The 21,176-nt window shown below is 44.2% G+C and overlaps 1 protein-coding gene across 1 annotated transcript in view; it reads left to right on the top strand.

Annotated features, from left to right (window-relative positions):
- SORCS3 (sortilin related VPS10 domain containing receptor 3) overlaps window positions 1-21,176 on the top strand; it is an 831,591-nt gene that overhangs the window by 677,591 nt on the left and 132,824 nt on the right. Inside the window, exons 17-18 of the mRNA XM_030204719.1 lie at window positions 6,813-6,926; window positions 12,986-13,157. Coding sequence (XP_030060579.1) covers window positions 6,813-6,926; window positions 12,986-13,157 — 286 coding nt within the window. The remainder of the gene's footprint in view (window positions 1-6,812; window positions 6,927-12,985; window positions 13,158-21,176) is intronic.

Below are 21,176 nucleotides of genomic sequence, written 5' to 3'. Positions count from 1 at the left end.
AATTAACATGAAAAGACAGTCCCTGCTCAACAGAGCTTACAATCTAAATTGGACAGACGAACAGACAGCTAGAGGTGGGGAAATTGCAGTGGTAGGGGTGATAAGTGAGGGTGTTGAGTAAGAGAGTCATGGTTAGGAGTCGAAAGCAGTAGCAAAGAGGTGGGCTTTAAGCCTAGACTTGAAGACAGCCAGAGACTGAGCCTGACGTACTGGCTCAGGGAGTCTATTCCAGGCATAGGGAGCAGCGAGATAGAAGGAACGGAGCCGGGAGTTAGCAGTGGGGGAGAAGGGGGACGACAGGAGACATTTACCCAGTGAACGGAGTTCACGGGGAGGAGTGTAGGGAGAGATGAGAGCGGAAAGGTACTGAGGAACTGCGGTGATTTAACCAGAGCTGACATTGTGATGTCATAATGCCACATCCATAATCATCAGTTTGCGAGCTTGACCTCTCACTAATGTCTATGGTCTTTAATGCCTGCTTCAAAAACCTATCTGCGACAAGTCACAATGTGCAAGCAAACCATTATTTTTTTTAGTAGAGTTGTTCTCCACCTTTTTTTTTTACATCATTTAACTCAAAGGCCAAAATTTGCTGCTTATAAGGATGAATCCTATCAGTGTCATATGCAGTGCAACAATTTTGCAGCTAAAACAAACAGTGTAATCTCTATATATAAAAGGCACCACCAACGTTCTAAATGAAGCCTCCAGCCGGAAGTGTGAAGGGGGAGAGATATCCGGTTTCCCCATGAGTGTCTGCCCCGCCCTCGCTCTCTCTGTAACACAAACAGTGAAGGGAAACACAGCAAAGCACGAAATCAAATCGCTCTCTCTGTAACAGTGAAGGACTCAGAGGGGGGAGGGGAGAGAGGGCAGAAGCCCTCACTATCTCTGTAACACAAACACAGCAGGAAACAACACTGAAGTACTCGACTCCGAGGGGGGAGGGGACAGAGAGCACAGGGGAAGGGAAAGAGGGCAGAGGGCAGGGACACACACACTCCCACATGCACACAGAAGAAAACCTTGCTAGCCCCCGTTTCATTTGCATCAGAAACGGGGCTTTTTTTACTAGTAGAAAATAAACACCATGGTGTGATCTTTGGCAGAAGTATATGATCTGCTTTCCAAAATGAAAGCACTCCAGTGATCCCAATGATAATACATGATATTCCAGCTCCTAACTGCATTACAAAGCAGTTGATACATTAACATCTTATACAGTAAGAAACCCAAGTGGCCACATGGACCTAAAATGAAATGTTACACTCAACATCTGCTGGTCAAAGAATCAATTCAGTTTATTGTTTTGGCTTTTCATACTTTGAAAGATCAACTCAATATTAAAGAACTGGAAAAGCAACCCTATGTGCACCTATGGCGAAGATTCCAGAACATTCAATTCCACTGAAGTTGAATATGGCACAGTAGATTTTGATATACATGTCTGACTCCGAGGGGGGGGGGGAGGGAGAGAGAGAGCGAGAGTAGGCGTATAGGTGAGAGAATTTTTGGATCTTAGAATGTTATTTTATTTGAGAGTCAACCTGAAATGAAATATGACTAGAAGACAATTAAGATCTTGCCATGATTGCCTCCTGTTCCTATCTTCATTAGGGCTTTGCGTGCTATAATGTAGAGCTTTCCCCATGTGCAAAGCCCAGATTTAACACAACACATTTTAGGCATTTTTTTTTCTTTTTCTTTTATTCAGGTCATGCGTTAATGTTCAATTTAGTACACAGAACCTGCAAAAACTGAATGTGGGAGCACTTACTGCCTCCTGTTTAGGAGGTGCTAAGGGCTCCCTTGTTAACTCTGCATTATCCAGGAAAGCAAGGAGAAAAGGAGAAAATATTTATGGGAGGGAGGAAGCAAAGCTGGGAGAAGAGGAGCAAATATTTTTTTGGGGGGGGAAGAAAGCTGGGAGAAGAGGAGACAATATCTAGAGGAGGGGAAGCTGGGAGGAGAGGAGAAAAAATTGGGGGGGGGGGGGGGCTGGAGGGAGAAAAAGCAGGAAGGAGAAAATATTCTGGGGTGGAGCCTGGGGAATGGGCAACAGAACAAGAGGAAAAAATATTCAGCAGAACAAATAATGTTGCAGTTTTTATGAAGTAATTCACCCAAAGGCGGTGTACAGCAAGAACAACCTGGTCGTAGAAAAAACTTTCAGCAGAAAATATATTCAAATAACAGTACACACATTATGGCATAGTCTGCTACTTACAATGTTAACAAACTACAAAATAAAACTTCTTAATAGACAGCATAAGGTGTAAGTGGAGGTGGACCATATAGACAGATAATATAAAATAATGAGTTAGATGGAAAATAAGGAGGCTAACTTAAGGAAATTTGTGTGTGAAAAACTATGAATATCACGAAGAGGTAATCTCCCTAATCAATTGAAATTCATCTAGAAAATAAGGAGATATTGCAAAACAAGCATCAAAATATCTGACTGAAGGAAACAGCAATCACTGAGATAATCAGGATGTTCTACAGGTCTTTCGAATAACTATATAGTGCAGAGATTATACACGGACCACTGAACCCTGAGGCAGGTCTTCGAAACGGCGGTCATCGTTGGTTGTGGTCGGAGTGTAAGAAGGACCCGCACATTTAAACACCTGATAAAGCTAAATAATATCTGGTGTGGTCTTAAATGCACTAAGCGGTTTATTAAAAATTAAAAAATAGATACATCCACAGAGGTTTTCTGGCCGATGATGAAGAAGCCCAGCCCCCGAAGCTTGTAGTGTGCTGGGGGCTTCTCGAGGCCTTTCCTCTGTAGAACATCCTGATTATCTCAGTGATTGCTGTTTCCTTCAGTCAGATATTTTGATGCTTGTTTTGCGATATCTCCTTATTTTCTAGATTAATTTGTATGTGAAGTCAGGAAGGTGCATGAATACAGTATAATCTCATCTAGAGTAGGAGTCGATTAACAAGTCCCGATACAGTATGTGCAGCCAGTGTTAATCCGTGTGTCTGTGTGACTAGCTAGTTCATTGCTGTTTTCCTTTAAAGGCTTGGGAGAATTGGGGCGGTGGGGTATCTACACTAAAACAAAACAGTGGGGTAGGTCCAAGGAGGATATAGAAAAGTCTTTATTGGAAAACAGCTAAAAGACGACCCGACATGGCCGTGTTTCGGCACAAAAGGCCTGCCTCAGGGTTTTGATGAATCTCTGATGTTGTCACTGAAATGCTTAGCAGAAAGATTATTGTAAAAGTTTTGGCTATAAGATCCTTTTAATATCCTCAGTGGGACAGGAACGCTAAAAGCAGTGACTGTCCAACCGGCGAAAATGAGGCAGGCCTTTGTGCTGAAACATGGCCGTGTCGGGTCGTCTTTTAGCTGTTTTTTAATATCCTCCTTGCACCTACTTCACTGTTTTGTTTTGTTGCTCATGTTTACGTGAGGTTTGCTCCCCCTTTTTCGTTTGTCTTCGGCTGTCTACACTATCCATACATTCAACACTGCGACCCCTTCATATAGTGGAACTAACTATAAGAATTATGTTGAACAGCAGTGCTTCCATCCAACTTGTCACTGACTGTGACAGCTAAAAATGTACCCTTATTTGTTCAGCTCATACCACCATATTAGCTGTAGAGCATATAGGGGTGGGGCAAGAGGGAGGGGTGGGGCAGAGCAGGGGGAGGGCAGGAGATGCAAAAGTCAAAATTGGCTTAGGGCGCCACAACCTTTTGAGCTTGCCATGATCAGCAGACAGTCCCACACAGGCAAGTTAAACAGCTAGGAGTCAGTTTTTGGCCTGTTAAATCGCTTTGAATACCAACCTTAACAAATTTTTTCCCCCTGTACACCTCCACTTGTATTAAGTAGTTAAGTTAATAGAATATCCTGTTAAAGTTATTTAGATAAATTTATCTGGAATACTGCAAACTGTTGCCGGCCCTTTAAATATCACCCTACATATTGTTATCATAGTTGTGTTACACAGATTTCCTAAAAACATGTCCTGTGCAGCCTGTTGACTTTTATATACCACATTGGACGATGAACATGTGAAGAATTCCTTTATGTTGAATATTTTTTCTTTGTGAATGACTGTGGGACCCTGTGAAATGTGTTGGCATAGTTTGTTGGTGGATATATTGCAAGGATGTGTCTCTCATCCATCCAGCTACCATGTTCCTCTCCTTACCCACCCATTAATGGAAGAAAAAGACTTCAAATGTCCCTGCTAGGCAGCAAGCAAAATATCTTAGTGCCAGCTCATATTGGTCTGTAGTCTTCTCAATGGTCTAAAAAAACTTCCAAACAGTATTTTTTTTTTAATTTTATACAAATATTTTTGTGCGCTCTAATTTCTCCAAGTGTTTCCCTATGTTTGTGATTCCATTATCCATAAAATATTATTTTCAATTGTTCATATGGTATTGCTTTTCTTGTTCATACTATAATAATGAAATCAAGCACTTAGCTTGTAGTCATTTTAGGGCACAAAAGTTGTTGGATAACTCATGTACTTTTAAATTCCCTATTCATGTATTTATTTATTTATTAGGTTTTATTTACCGCCTTTTTGAAGGAATTCCCTCAAGGCGGTGTACAGTAAGAAAAGATCAAATATGAGCAATAGGCAATTACAGCAGTAAAAATATTCAAAACTAATACAAAGTATGGCATGGTATATTACTTACATTGTCAACACAATACGTAATAGAACATTATAATTGATAGTGAAGGGTAAAGCAAAGATGTAACGTATAGATAGGTAAGAAAGTAGGAAGAGTTAGAAAGTAAGGGATTTAAAGTAAGTTGCACATGAGCTCAGAGAGCTGGTTAAATATTATCTCACAGTGGCGTAGCCAGACAACAGATTTTGGGTGGGCCTAGGCAAAAAATGGGTGGTCACCAAGTGTTCTCCACCCCCTCCCCCCCCCCCACCAAAAAAATATCTCAGCTGGCGAGAAAACGCTTCTTTCTACCTTGGTAGTCTGCAGCAGGCATACGCTGAAAACTAAGCATGCACAGGTGCCAGAATTGTGGAGAGTAACGTTTTTGTTACCATCAGGGGGATGTCTTCAGCTGGCGGAGCTTGGGATCTCCACCAGCTACTGCTAAACATGTGCTACAGTTGGGTGGACCTGAGCCCTAAGTGGGTGGGCCCCGGCCCACTCAGGCCCACCTGTGGCTACGCCACTGTTATCTCAGCAAGGGCAGCAGTGGATAAACGTGTCCTGCTGCAGTATGTGCAGCCCATGTCACTCCTTGTGTGTGTGAGTGTCGTGGAGCCTAGAAACAAGAAAGGAATCTATTCATGTTCAAACCAGAACCACACACAGAACAGGACTTTGCTTGAGGAGCAAAGTTAACAGACAAGTTATCCATACAGGTTTAAACCAGAACAACACACACACACACAAACAAACAGAAGAGGGCTTTGCTTGGAAGCAAACCTAACAGGAAGATAATCCATACAGGTTTAAACCAGAACAACACACACACACACAAACAAACAAACAAACAAACAAACAGAAGAGGGCTTTGCTTGGAAGCAAACCTAACAGGAAGATAATCCATACAGTGTCAAACCAAAACCACTCACACAGGGCTCAGGGCTGCTCCCAAAGACACAGATTAACAAGAAGACCAGTTCCCTCAGAATCAAACAACAGTACAACAAGAGAAAGGAAAATAGACCTGTTGCAAAGGCAACGCAGGAAAGCTCCCTGGGTCCTTATAAAGGAGTAGACTGATGATGTCACAAGTAGGAAATGAAGCAGAAGCAGGGAGACACCGAGGCTTGGCTTCAGGGACACCAAAGCGAGGCTTGGCTAACAGGAAGAACACACAAGTAGGAAATGAAGCAGAAGCAGGGAGACACCGAGGCTTGGCTTCAGGGACACCAAAGTAAGGCTTGGCTAACAGGAAGAACACACAAGTAGGAAATGAAGCAGAAGCAGGGAGACACCGAGGCTTGGCTTCAGGGACACCAAAGCGAGGCTTGGCTAACAGGAAGAACACACAAGTAGGAAATGAAGCAGAAGCAGGGAGACACCGAGGCTTGGCTTCAGAGACACCAAAGAGAGGCTTGGCTAACAGGAAGAACAACAACAGGAAAATAAGGCAGACTGGAGAGGTCACAGAGCTAGATACAGAGAAACAGTAGGTCTGAACATAAGGGCATGGCCACAACCGTGACAGTGAGTGAGACTAACAAATTAGTTACCTTTTCCATTAAAGGCTGGTTGAAGAGTCAAGCTTTCACCTGCTTCCTGAAGTAGAGATAGTCTTGTGTTAAGCGGAGCCTTTCAGGCGGTGCATTCCAGAATACTCCGGAGAAAGCTCGCTTGCGGGTATCACATCGTGTAATGTCTTTTGGAGAGCCCACTCTTGGAATGTAGGTCAAATGTCTCATTTTATGCCTTTATACAATAGGCACTGCAGACCAGTCCCAGTAGCACATAGCACACAAAAATGTTCTCACACAAATTTACACGTGCTCCAAAGGGTGTAAATTTGTGTGTCGACTCTAGGGGTTATTCGATAACACAAGCGTTAACATTTCACATCGATTATGCTTGTATACCCGCCGAAAGCAGAGAAAGTGCTTTCTATGATTACTTCCAAAATACTTTTATTACTTATGGAATGGGTTTAAAAAAAAATGCCCTCTATGCATTTTTGTTGCAGACGCAGACTGGTGAAAACTTACAGTATTATCAAATCAGGCTCCTTAAAAATGAAAGATAAGGTTGGTCACAATTACTGTTTAGTTTTCATCTCTGTTGTATCCACTCTTCCTAATGTGTGCTTTCTGCTTTGTGTGGCAGCGACTATGGATACGAAAGGCATGGCAGCAACCGGTGTAGTCCTGCTTTCTGGTATAATCCAGCCTCCTCATCCAGGGATTGTAGCCTGGGACAGAGCTATCTGAAGAGTACAGGGTAAGAGCTCCACCATGCACTTAAAACACCTGCTTTTTCAGATTATTTTCACCATTGGAGTGCAAGGAGAAAGCTAATGCCTATGATTGTCGGTGCATGGTGTGTGTATGTAGACGGGGAGTGAATGTGTCTCAAATTATTTTTGTAGAAATTGCAGAAAATTTTACTTTATACTGGCTTCATTCATCTTGTCTCTCAATGTACACCTTCAGTTTCTGGTGACCTTGCACTAGTTCTCCTGCATGCCTGGCTGCTTTCCAGCTTCACAGTAATAGCAATATCTGTATTTGGACACTGCATTATTACTAAGGCACCAAATGAAATGTGTTAACAGAGATACCAGGTATAAATTGTGGCATATTGAGTGCTGGGGGACACCAGGGACTCTATTTCCTGCAATAAGTAAAACAAATGATTGAGAAACTGGCTGAATTGTACCCTTTAATAATAATATTCCAACTATGTGGTGTTCCAGTGGCATCTAAAGGTGATGCTGTATAGCTTGAAGGCGGGTGGCACATGGGAGGAGCCTGGGTGGGACACACAACTATGTACATATAACGCTCCTTTGCCTGGGCACTTATAGGTCCAGGGTCTGTTGTGGGCTGGAGCCCCTGGAACTGCAGACTCCGTCGGACCCTCACTCTCTTCGGTGTGTGGTGCCTCCACCTGGGGAAAGAAGTGTTAGCGGGTGGGGTTGTCCTTTTCTCCCCCCCCGGGAACCCAAAAATCAAAGTCTAAACCTGTGGGAAGCAAGGCTGGCAGTTGAAATAGGCTGTCTTGAGGGGACAGCAGTATACCATTCCGCAGGCAGCAGCTTAAAACTCATTTTATTCTTCAGCTCGAAATTGCAGGAGCATTCCAACTGCAGTGGCGTAGGAAGGGGGGGTGTCGCAGGTTCCTGTCCAGGGGCATTTTCGACACTTGTATTGTAACATCTAGATTTCTGCTCTGGGTATAGTGATGCGCAGACTCTCATGACTGTGTGCCTCTCACCTGGAGGAGGGGAACTCAGCAGAAAATTGTAGATATTCTGTGCATACACTTCCTCATCTCGGAAGTCCTTTAAAGAGAAGAGTAGTTTTCCTTGTGCCTTAAGGGATCGTACGTATACTCCTACTTCTCGACAGCCGGTTCAGGCTATGCCACAGCACGCTCGTTCTAGTCAACGTCGTGCACCTAATCAGGCCCCTGCAGCTATTCCGCAAAAACCAGGGAGGGGTTTTTGACTGGCTCCAATTCAGCATAGCCACCATAAAAAAAAAAAAAAAAAAATGTCCGTACCGGCCAATCTGCCTGTCGGGGGGAAGTTTAAATTTTCTCCACCAAAGGTGACTTCTTGTAACCTCCAACCGGTGGGTTTTTCAAATAGTCCGGTTCCGGGGCAGAGAGAGCAGGGAACCAGCGGAGCCGACGCAGCTCCCAGCGACGTGCACTCGGGGGCGGATCGGCCCTCTCGCCCGCCCCTCGCTTCCTAATTCAAGTAAGAATGCGCTCCGGGGGGGGGGGGGGGGGGGGCGCGCCGAAGGGGGGGGGCGCCGTGCTGCACCCGGGGGGGGGTGCGCAGCGGCGACCCACCCCGGGTGTCAGCCGCCCTCGCTACGGCACTGTCCAACTGCATGAACTCTCCACCAGCTGATGCAATCTTTAACCAAAGTTTACTTCTGGTATTCCCCAGGGGAACTCTGGAATTCTCCTCCCTCCGGGTATATTTACAAGGTGTCCTGCAGCAGGATTATTTATACTTTGCACAGTCTACTGTCCATGCCTACCCCCAAAGACAGTGTCCCAAAGGTTTGGCTCCTTTCTGTATCTCAGATCCAGACCCTCATGGTCACCCCGGGTGACATTTGTGTTGACTCACCCTGACTAGGGGATGGGCACTCCTTGGCTCCGAACCCGTGTTCCTGGGCTGAGTCTCTCTACTGCCCACACAGAACTCTCTTTCACAGTTACTCTTTTTCTTAACAGCAACTCTCCCTTTCTTTAGCCAATGGATTCACCTCTTTTAATTCTGGGACTCCCCCTTTACTCCTCCAGGTCAGTGGCAGGGGACTTTGCAGGCAACCAAAAAAGACCCCTCTAAAGGGCAAACACATCTCCTCCTAGTCTCCTCCCCCACCCTTGTCACTCTTCAGTCTGCTAGCATGATCTCTCTGCATTTTATTTCAAACGACTCCCCTTGGGCTGGGCTTCCTCCTACCCGAAGACCTCCCAGTCACTGCCCCCAGTGACTCTCTACAGGATTTACTCTCAGTAATCCCCAACCTAATAGTGGATTACAAAAATAAAATATAGAATACTGTAATTTATGCACATTTTTTAAAAACAATCTAGGCACAAACATTAATACCAGTGTTATGGCTGGTATAAACGATTGCGCCTAAAATATAGGAATGTTTTGACCTACTATGCAAGTAGTCTATAAAAGAAAGTGGGTGCCTGTTTTTCCTTATAGAATGGCCCCCCACTGTTTACAAAGCTGCACTGCCGACAAAGCCCATTCACTTTGAATGGACTGGGGGGGACTGGGGGGGGGGGGTAGGTTCTTTCTTGGCTTTTCAAAATAAGCACCCCTTAATTGACTCCCCCTCATATTGATGATTTAAAAATGTATATGTTGACTGGAAATGAATTTTTAAGAACTCACTTATGCAGTTACTATTCAGTACTGATCAGATAAGAGCTTTTGAATCATTTTTGTAAGAGAAGCAAAAGTGGGAGATCTCTCTCCTTCCACAACCACCCCGTCTCACTTTCTTCTTTCTCCTGCCTATCCCTGCAGCTGATACTCATTTTATTCCTGTGTGAACAGACCCAGTGTGACCAGAAACTCCCTTATATGGTGTGAAGCCCTGCCCAGTGCATCCCAGGATGCAGTGGGCAGAGCTGGGTGCTGCCATTTTCGAGGTGGTGCAAATGGAAGAGAAGGGAGACCACCTCCCTCCTCCAACGAAGGTAGGGGGTGGGGAAGGGCTGCTAGAACACCAGGTCAGGGGGGATTGACTCATGGCCCAATGGGCCAACAGGGCTCCATTTGAGGGAATGCTAGGGGGCTTAGAGGGACTGGAGACCCACTGGATCTCCAACCCCCCTGATCTTGGGTCAGGAGAGGGGTCAGGGGGACTAGAGGTCTACCAGACCTCCAGGCCCTGTGCAGCTTGGCTCAAGATGGGGGTACTAGGGGTCTAGTAGTCCCATAGACCTCCACCCCCTGTGTTTGACAGTTCTGGGCTTTTGACAGCCTACACCCGTCAAACAAGTGCGGGAGAATTGCGCTCAGGCACAATCCTCCTGCACTTTATCCTATGATCAGAGATAACAGCGTGCTTAAATTTGCATGCTATTATCTCTGATCATAAGAGCGGTAAAGCCCCACGCTGTTCCAGTGCTATTTTTAGAGTGCTGTTTGGAACAGCGCGGGGCTTTCGATCATCTGCCCATAAATGCTCACTGTCACGAGTACAAAATTAGGGCCCTATTTACTAAGGTGCACTAGAGTTTTTAGCGTGTGCTAATGCTAGAGACACCCATAGGAATATATGTGCTCTAAAACGCTATGTGCCTACAGAGTTGCTTAGTAAACAGGGCCCTTAAATTTTGAGCCCTCCAGCAACGGGGAAAGACCTAATGTACCCGAATGTAACTCACCTTGAGCTACTACGGAAAAAGGTGTGAGCAAAATCCAAGTAAATACAAATTATAGAATACTAATTTAGCGCCCAATTTTTAGGTGGCTAACTTTAGCCGCCATTTATAGAATCCTCTCCCCCACCCCCACCCCCCAAATACTCTGTTGTCTCTTGTTGTCTGCCTTTGATACCAAGCAAAGTGCACTATTGGTTTTTATATTCCACATAAGGGCCTGTGCAGATTCCCATCATTCGATAGTAGTGATTTTCAACCTTGTTCATCTCACGGCAGACTGAGAAGGCACAAAAATTGTCAGGGCACACCATCCGTTTTTCGAGGATATATATTTTATTATTTAACAAACAAATATTTAGATTGTGTTTAAAATTCAATAATTACATTTTTAATCATTGTGTTACAAGTTGGCAAAATTCAAATATGTCATACATCAGTAGACTAATTTAGGCAGCAATACAAATATTAAACTGGGCCCCACAACACTAATACACCCCTCTCCTACTAGTTTAACAGAACAAGTGGGACAGCTACAGATCTCTACAGAGAAGATACATGTCCACAGAATATCGTACCTCAGTCACACGCAAAACACAGACAGACCTTCATCAAATACAGTGCGGAATCACAAATTAGAAATAGAGATATAAAGACAAAAATTGAATTGGAAACCTCATGAAGTCAAACTAGACCTGTATCAGAAAATGGGAGAAATAAAAACAGAAATACATGACCTTTTATACTGAACATAATACAAACACATCCACAATGTACATTTCCTAAACTAACATAATTAATATGTTCAAAATAAAGCACTTTTTTTCTACCTTTGCCTGGACATTTTTCCCATCATGTTGATCCTAATTTTTCTTTTCTGTCTGTCTTCTGCTCTTTGCACGGACTACTGTCCATTTCTCGTTTCTCTTCTGCCTTTCTGTCTTTTTCCATTCCCTTCTTATATCTGAGTCTGACATATTGATCTTTCTGTTGCAGCTTTCTCCTCCCTTTCTTTTTCTGCTTCTCTGTCAACTCAGATCTCAACTGTTTTATCACCCCCACAGTCCTCCATCTACTTCTTTTTACTTTTCAATTACCTATCAACTTTCTAGCTCCTTCTCTCACCCCCTAGCTCTCCAAGTTCCCATCTCATTCCTTCCACTGCCTCCTAATCCCTTCTTCCCTCTACTCCCCATTACCACATTTTTACCCTCTGAATATATTATCCTCCTCTCACTCATTTTCTCGACAACCTCTCATGAGCTCTCTCTCATGGTTCCTCCATTCCCAGTTTCTCTCCTCCCTCTTCTTCCCTCCATCACCCATTTGTTGGCTCCTACTCCACCCTCCCTTCCTCCCTTGTTACCTGACATCTGCATGTTTCTTCTCTCCATCTCTCCCTCAGTTTCTCCCTGTATCATTTCTCTCCCATCCCTTCCTGCCCTTGTGGCCCAGCATCTTTATCCCTCCTCTCCACCTTCAGGCCCATCATTTCTCTCTTTATCCCCCCCACCCCACCCCTTGGATCCATCATTTCTTCCCAGCCCTCTTCAGTCCATCACTTTTCTCTTTCTTCCCTCCTTCCCCTCAGGTCCATCACTTATCCCCACCCCTCCACCCTTCCAGTCCAGGGCTTTTCTCTCTGTCTTTCCTAACTCCCCTCCACTCCTTTGCACCAATATTTTTCTCTTCCTTCCCTCCCCCTCCCACAAGTCCAATATTTTTCTTCTTCTTCCCTCCCTTGCCTTCCCCTTCCCTCATGGTTCCAGCATTTTTCTCTGTCTTCCTTTGCCCCTCCACCCCCAGGTGCAACTTTTCTCTCTCTCTCTTTCTCTCTCTCCACCCCCCCCCCCCCCCCCCCGCCATCTACCTTAAACCGTGTCTTTAAGGAGGTTCCCTGGCAGGGGCAGTAATTCACAACCGCTGTTTGCAGCTTGCGCAGAGCCACTCTTCTGTCCTGGCCCTGCCCCCATGTAAACAGGAAATTGCATCAGAAGGGGACAGAAGACAGGCTCGGCTCTGAGCAGGCTGTAAGCAGTGGCTGTGAATTACTACCACCGCCGGGGGAACCTCCTTGGAAGACTCAGTTTAAGGTAGACCGGGGCAGGTGGGAGGGAGGAGAGTGGGAGAAATGCTGGTTCACAAAAGGGGGAGGCACTGGGGCCCCTGGTGCTCTGGGTCCTTGGGCAGCGCTTGGTTGCCTGAACTGTCAGTCCGCCCCTGCCCTTGGCACATTAATGTGCCACAGCATACTGGTTGAAAATTATAGTAACAATTTGAGCTTTGTGACTTTATGCAATGAAAGATGATACAGCTGCTGTGGTTTGTATAACAAGCGTCATATCATTGTCACTGCTGCAATTTCACAGGGGATTTTTTTCTGTATCACTCAGTATGTATGTTACCTTCTCCAGATACAGGAAAATTGTGACTAATAACTGCACAGATGGCCTGAGAGAACAATATTCAGCAAAGCCGCAGCAGTGTCTCGGCAAGGCTCCCCACGGGCTCCAACTTACCACTAGCAACAGCAAACTGGCAGCAGACCTAGGGCACAACGTCACATTCCTTGTTCACTTGGAAGAGGTAAGCTGTTCCTGCAATGGCGCGCCCGGTCTAAAAAAGATGAAAATACTGTTGAACTTCACTGTATGCTTGGGTTTTTTTATTTTTTATTTTTATTATAAAGACGTACATGAAAGAGTAGATTATGAGTCAGAGGAATCCAAGTTTTAGACGTCTTCAGAGTATTGTAGGAAAACCATGCTTTTCAGTCTGTGTTTCTGTCTCAGCTCTATCTATAATAGTACTGAAATCCTGCAGTGACTTTTTGCATCATATTGTAGCATGGTACTTTACCATTCATCAGAATTCAGCACAATGGCCACTTCTCTAACTCATCTATAAAGAGCATTCCCTGCGTCATATTTGTATGCATTAGAAGGCTTTAGTTCTGACTTTGAGAAGATAAGTGGTTTTTTTTACGTATATAAAAGGATTTCTTTTATTTATAGTAAAAACATAAGAATTGCCAGACTAATATGCAATACAATACAAGTCATATAAGTACATAAGTATTGCCATACTGGGACAGACCAAAGGTTCATCAAGCCCAGCATCCTGTTTCCAACAGTGGCCGGTCCAGGTCACAAATACCTGGCAAGATCCCAAAAATGTACTAAACATTTTATGCTGCTTATCCCAGAAATAGTGGCTTTTCCCCAAGTCCAATTCAATAATAATCTATGGACTTTTACTTTAGGAAGCCGTCCAAACCTTTTTTATACTCTACTAAGCTAACCGCCTTTACCACATTCTCCGGCAACAAATTCCAGAGTTTAATTACACGTTGAGTGAAGAAAGATTTTCTCTGGTTCATTTTAAATGTACTACTTTGTAGCTTCATCACATGCCCCCTAGTCCTAGTATTTTTGGAAAGCATAAACAGACCTCTATCATATCTCTCCTCAGCCTCCTTTTCGCCAAGCTGAAGAGCCCTAGCCGCTTTAGCCTTTCCTCATAGGGAAATTGTCCCATCCCTTTTATCAGTGTGGATTTGAATTTTCAGCGAAAATTTTTAAAAAGGCATTTTTTTACAGGTGCGCTGAAAAATGGATCTGCATGCATCTGAAACATGCGTTTACAGGAGCACAGGCCATTTTTCAGTGCACCCTAGTAAAAGGATTCCATAATACTCAATCTGACCAATCATATGTTATATGAGTTTCTGAAAAATATAGGTCTTTAATTTTCTCCTAAAGATCTCTGTATTAATATTCAGTGGTAAAGGATTCCAATGTAAAGCTGACTGGTAAGAAAACAACAGTCTCAACTTTACAATAGATTTTATGCCCTGGACTGAGAAAATTCAAACTCCCCATATCTATGGAGCATAGAGACCTGTATTTTGATGGTCTACAAACTGGAAAAATCATATAACTGGGTGCTAATCCAACAAGAATACAAAATACTAGGGTGCATAATTTAAATTCCAACCATGCTGTCACCGGGAGGCAGTGTAACTCTCTCAGCAATGGGGTCACTCTATCAAATTTACATGTACAACAGGCTAGCTTGGCTGCTGTGTTTTGAAGTGTCTGCATGCATTGTAACAATTTATTTTGAGAACCGATATATAAAAGATTATAATAATCAACATGAGACAAAATTAGAGACTGTACAATAAGCCTATAATATTTCATGAAGTATTTTCTCATATGTCACAATATCCTCATCTTGTAGAATACTTTCTTTTCTCGAAAGCATTAACTTGTAATTCTGTCGTCAACTGCGTATCTAAAAATACACCCTATACTTTTGGGGACGATTCTAAATTAAATTAATTCCCAAGAACTTTCAATTTACCATGCATTATTTCTAGTATAGGGGCTCCAAACCATAATAATACTGTGTTATTCATATTAAATTTCATCTGATACAATGATTCCCAGTCTTCTATCTTAGTGAATGTCTTTCTCAAAATCAGAAACTGCAGTAGAATCTGGTAAAGTAATTTTAATATCATCTGTGTATGAAAATAGCTCTGTCTTTCCATCAAGGAAGGGGCTACCTAAAGCTGATATTAAAATATTGAATACCAGTGGTAAAAGTGGGGATCCTTGTGGAACCCTACATTACTACTACTACTACTATTTAGCATTTCTATAGCGCTACAAGGCATACGCAGCGCTGCACAAACATAGAAGAAAGACAGTCCCTGCTCAAAGAGCTTACAATCTAATAGACAAAAAATAAATAAAGTAAGCAAATCAAATCAATTAATGTGGACGGGAAGGAAGAGAGGAGGGTAGGTGGAGGCGAGTGGTTACAAGTGGTTACGAGTCAAAAGCCATGTTAAAGAGGTGGGCTTTCAGTCTAGATTTAAAGGTGGCCAAGGATGGGGCAAGACGTAGGGGCTCAGGAAGTTTATTCCAGGCGTAGGGTGCAGCGAGACAGAAGGCGCGAAGTCTGGAGTTGGCAGTAGTGGAGAAGGGAACAGATAAGAAGGATTTATCCATGGAGCGGAGTGCACGGGAAGGGGTGTAGGGAAGGACGAGTGTGGAGAGATACTGGGGAGCAGCAGAGTGAGTACATTTATAGGTTAGTAGAAGAAGTTTGAACAGGATGCGAAAACAGATAGGGTGCCAGTGAAGGGTCTTGAGGAGAGGGGTAGTATGAGTAAAGCGACTCTGGCAGAAGACGAGACGGGCAGCAGAGTTTTGAACCAACTGGAGAGGGGAGAGGTGACTAAGTGGGAGGCCAGCAAGAAACAGATTGCAGTAGTCTAAACGAGAGATGACCAAACCGAGGATATATGTCCTGCTATTTTACAAGTGTAAGTATGATACCTTATGAAACCCCTGAACTAATTCAGTGCATTACCAGAAATATCTATCTCATTCAATAAAATCGGTATAATACCATAGTCCACTACATTGAATGCTGCAGATAAATCAAATTGACAAAGAACTGAAGTACCTACAGCTAACAGAAATCTAATCTTTGAAACCAATGTTCCCAGCAGTACCATAGCCTGGAACTTGTTACAGAGTGTGCATCTCCCTCTGCCTCCCTGTCCCACCCCCCTCCACCCTTACCTTAAAAGCCTCTTGGCTTCACCCAGCAGTGGCAGTGGCACTCACAGGCTACTTGTGACCTACTCTTGGACTTCCGCACTGAACTGTACCACCAGTTCTGATGCAACTTCCTGTTTTGTGAAAGGCGGAACAATTCAGGGAGGAAGTCCCGGAGCAGGATGCGGGCAGCCGATGAGTGCCACTGTCACTGCCCGGGTGAAGCCGAGAGGATTTTAAAGGGGGGGGGGTGGTCAGTCTGACAGGGGGTGCATACGCCACAATACACCTATCTTAAATATGACACTGGTTCCCAGAAAAGTTTCTGTGCTATAATACCCTTTCCTGAAACCTGATTGGGGCCTATGTAGAATGTCATGAGACTCTAAATATTTTTTTTAATTTATTTTATAAAGTATTTTATATAATTCCAAGATGTAACAGAAAACAGGCAGATCAAGCCATTAAAAATCAATACATCAAAAATAATAGTACGGTAAACTTATATAATTATACCATACAAACTGAAAGGAAAATACTCCATTGATCCACCAATCTAGTTCACAAAAGAAAAGGAGACAAGGTAATACATCATGAAATATATCTAATAGGCAAAAATGTTGAGTTAATTGTTGGAACGATGAGCACAGAAGAAAGCAAGCCTCCGCAATGGAAAACTCAAGAAAAGAGCTGTGCTCTTTTCTTGAGTTAATTGTTGTCTTTCTGCTGGTTTTATTTTAGTTATTTAGTTATTGAGATTTAATAACCGCATGTATGAAGAAATTTACCCAAAGTGGTGTTCAGCAGGTCCAGTTTAACATAAAACTCATAATTTTGTTAACAGCATAACAATAACAAAATGACCAAATATAAACATAAATACAATAAATGAAGTAAACTTGAAAACACCAAATTGAAACCTGGCAAAAAGAGGGATAATTGCAACCAGTTTATAATTTGATGGATTTGGGATCACTACCTTGAATTCAAACAGGGGTTAATACAATCCCTCTCAGCTCCTGAGGGAATACATTTTTCTCAAAGGATCATGCCATTAGGATTAACAACCAACTAATGAAATCCAGAGGAGGTGAAAGGAACAAATGTGATAGGCATGCATTCAACACACAATTCCCCATAATTCTATAAAACTCATCAAAAATTGCTTCAAAAATTTGGACGCACACCCAATCTGCATACGCAATTTAATTGAATAATGAGTCAATTACTGCAGGGGCGTAGCCAGACAGCAGGTTTTGGGTGAGCCTGGGCAAGAATTGGGTGGACACCGTCCTGCTTATAATCGAACGAGAATAACGCCCAAGTTCCGACCTAAATCGGGAGATGGGCGTTCTTCTCACAAAAACAAATAAAGCGGCATAATCGAAAGCCGAACTTTGGACGCTTTCAACTGCACTCCGTCGCGGATGCGGACAAAGTTGACGGGGGAGTGTCGGAGGCGTGGTGAAGGCGGAACTGGGGCGTGGTTATCACCCGAACAGAGATGGGCGCCCTTCGCCGATAATGGATGCGTTTGTAGCTAGAATTTAGGGCACTTTTCCTGGACCCTGTTTTTTGACGAATAAGGCCCCAAAAAGTGCCCTAAATGACCAGATGACCCCCAGAGGGAGTCGGGGATGACCTCCCCTGACTCCCCCAGTGGTCACTAACCCCCTCCCACCACAACAAATGATGTTTCACAACTTTTTACTTTCACCCTCAAATGTCATACCCTCCTCCCAAGCAGCAGTATGCAGGTCCCTGGAACAGTTGTTAGGGGGTGCAGTGGACGTCAGGCAGGTGGACCCAGGCCCATCCCCCCCCTACCTGTTACAATTGTGCTGCTTAATGCTACTAGTCGTCCAACCCCCCCCAAACCCCCTGTACCCACATGTAGGTGCCCCCCTTCACCGCTTAGGGCTATAGTACTGGTGTAGACTTGTGGGCAGTGGGTTTTGAGGGGGATTTGGGGGGCTCAACACCCAAGGGAAGGGTGCTATGCACCTGGGAGCTCTTTTACCTTTTTTTTTGTTTTTGTAAAAGTGCCCCCTAGGGTGCCCGGTTGGTGTCCTGGCATGTGAGGGGGACCAGTGCACTATGAATCCTGGCCCCTCCCACGAACAAATGCCTTGCATTTATTCGTTTTTGAGCTGGGCGATTTCATTTTCCATTATCGGTGAAAAGCAAAAACGCCCAGCTCACACCTTGGCGAATAAAGCATGGGCGTCTATTTTTTTTAAAAAATACGGTTCACTCCGCCCCTTCACGGACCCGTTCTCGGAGATTAACGCCCATGGAGATAGGCGTTTCTGGTCGATTATGCCCCTCCAAGTGTCCCCCCCCCCCTCCAAAAATTATCTCAGCTGGTGGGAAAACGCTTCTTTCCACCTTGGCAGCAAGCATGCACTGAAAACTGAGCATGCACAGGTGCCGGTTTTGTGGAGAGTAGCACGTTCGTTACCATCAGGGGGAAATCTTCAGCTGGCAGAGCTTGGGATTCCCATCGGTTACCACTAAACATGTGCTGCTGTTGGGTGGGCCTGAGCCATAAATGGGTGGGCCCTGGCCCACCCAAGCCCACCTGTGGCTACGCCACTGAATTAATGCCAATAATTGACTTTATAACAAACATTTATAGGCACTAATTGAAATCAATTAACATGTACACGTGTAAATGTACATTTTAAGTGCATTTCGAAAAAAGGGGCGTAGAAATGGGAGAGTCATGGGCATTTTGGGGTGGTGCATGAACATGGATTTCGGCTATACATGAAATTACAGAATAAGGGGGTTCTGCACGTAAATTTAGGTGGGGGCATTTGAACCACATTTTCATTGGTGCAAATGGATGAGCCTAAATTTAGGTGCAATCCTTGCACTTAAATGCTGTTCTCTAAACTGTGCCTAAGGCGTGGCTTATCTAATAGCGCTTAGGCAGGGGGGTTTTTTGGCGCCTATTTTTTTAGTTGCAATTTATACAATTCACCTCAATGTGACTTTGACAATTGACTGCAAAGAGGTTTGAATATCTTTAAAAGAGATGGGAAAACACTCCCTCCATAACCTGTCTCCTGGAAAGCCCCACAAACGGATTGGATCCCTCACACTAACATCCAGCTCCCAAAAGTTGCTATTACGCAATTGACTTTTCAGTGAAGTAATTTTGTTTTCAAAATAAATAGCCAGTTGAGAGGGTGGATAGTATAGAAGCCTCATTTGGTAAATTATTTGCTAGTTCTCTGGTTTGACAGATGGTGTTCACTATGCCAAACAACCGTTTTGTATCAACCGAGTTTGTAGAGATCAAATTTGCATAATAAGATCTTTTTGCTCTAATTATAGCATTATTATAGGTCTTAAAGCATTGTTTCCAAAGTGCTTTAGTTTCTTCATTATCATGTTTACGCCATTAAATTTCCAGATGCTGGCACTGCCTTCTCAACTCGTAAAGAGATTCTGCATACCATCTAGCACAATATCTTGCTTCCAATAGCGGCCAAACCAGGTCACAAGTACCTGGCAGAATCCCAAGAATTAGCAAGGTTCCATGCTACCAATCCAAAGGACAGCAGTAGCTTTCCTCAGGTCTACCTTAATAACAGTTTATAGATTTTATTGCCAGGAATTTGTTCAAACCTTTTCTAAACCTAGATATATGCTAACTGCCTGCACTATATTCTCAGGATTCAGAGCTTACCTGTACATTGAGGGAAAACACATTCAGCCTTATTTTCAAAAGTGATGGGCGCCCAGATTTCGACCCAAATCGGGTGATAGGCGCCCATCTCGCAAAGGCGCCCAAATGGATATAATCGAAAGCCGATTTTGGGTGTCTTCAACTGTACTCCGTCGCGGGAATGAACAAAGTTGACGGGGGCGTGTGAGAGGCCTGGTGAAGGCGGGACTGGGGTGTGTTTATCGGCCGAGGAGAGATGGGCGCCTTCGGCCGATAATCAAAAAAAGAAATACGTTTTTAGCGCAAATTTAGGTAACTTTTTTTTTACCCTTTTTTCACGAACAAGTCCTAAAAAAGTGCCCTAAAGGACCAGATGACCAACGGAGGGAATCGGGGATGACCTCCCCTGACTCCCCCAGTGGTCACTAACCCCCTCCCACCAAAAAAGAACTTTAAAAACTTTTTTCCCAGCCTGTATGCCAGCCTCAAATGTCATACCCAGCTCCATCACAGCAGTATGCAGGTCCCTGAAGCAGTTGTTAGTGGGTGCAGTGGACTTCAGGCAGGTGGTCCCAGGCCCACCCCCCCCTACCTTTTACACTTGTGGTGATAAATGGGAGCCCTCCAAACCACCCCCAAAACACACTGTACCCACATGTAGGTGCCCCTCTTCAGCCATAAGGGCTATGGTAATGGTGTAGAGTTGTGGGCAGTGGGCTTTGGGGGGATTTGAGGGGCTCAGCACCCAAAGGAAGGGAGCTATGGACTTGGGAGGTATTTGACTTTTTTTTTAATTGTCACAAGTGCCCCCTAGGGTGCCCGGTTGGTGTCCTGGCATGTGAGGGGGACCAGTGCACTTCGAATCTTGGCCCCTCCCATGACCAAATGCCTTGGATTTGTTCATTTTTGAGCTGGGCACCTTCGGTTTCCATTATCGCTAAAAAACAAAACCGCCCAGCTCAAATCCGCACAACTCCAATGCATTTGCCGGGCATGAACCGTATTATCGAAAAAAAAGATGGGCGGCCATTTTTTTTCGAAAATATGGTCTGTCCCGCCCCTTCACGTACCCTTCTCGGACATAGACGCCCATGGAGATGGGCGTTCGCGTTCGATTATGCCCCTCATTTTCTCCTATTTGTTCTAAAAGTATTCTATTTAACTTCATGGCTTGTCCCCTAGTCTTTATACCAGAACTTCCCAAACTTTGGGTTGGACCCCTTGGAATCACAAAACCTGACTTTGGGATCACAGTCTAGGCAGGTTCTCCATAAGTGCATCATAGTCTGCATCTTGGTGGTGGTGGGGTGGGGGATCACACAGTTTTATTTGGCTGCAATCATAGCTCACAGCCAC

This window comes from Microcaecilia unicolor, chromosome 5 (assembly GCF_901765095.1).
Source record: "Microcaecilia unicolor chromosome 5, aMicUni1.1, whole genome shotgun sequence".
Taxonomy (NCBI): domain Eukaryota; kingdom Metazoa; phylum Chordata; class Amphibia; order Gymnophiona; family Siphonopidae; genus Microcaecilia; species Microcaecilia unicolor.
This window is presented reverse-complemented; position numbering and strand designations above follow the sequence as displayed.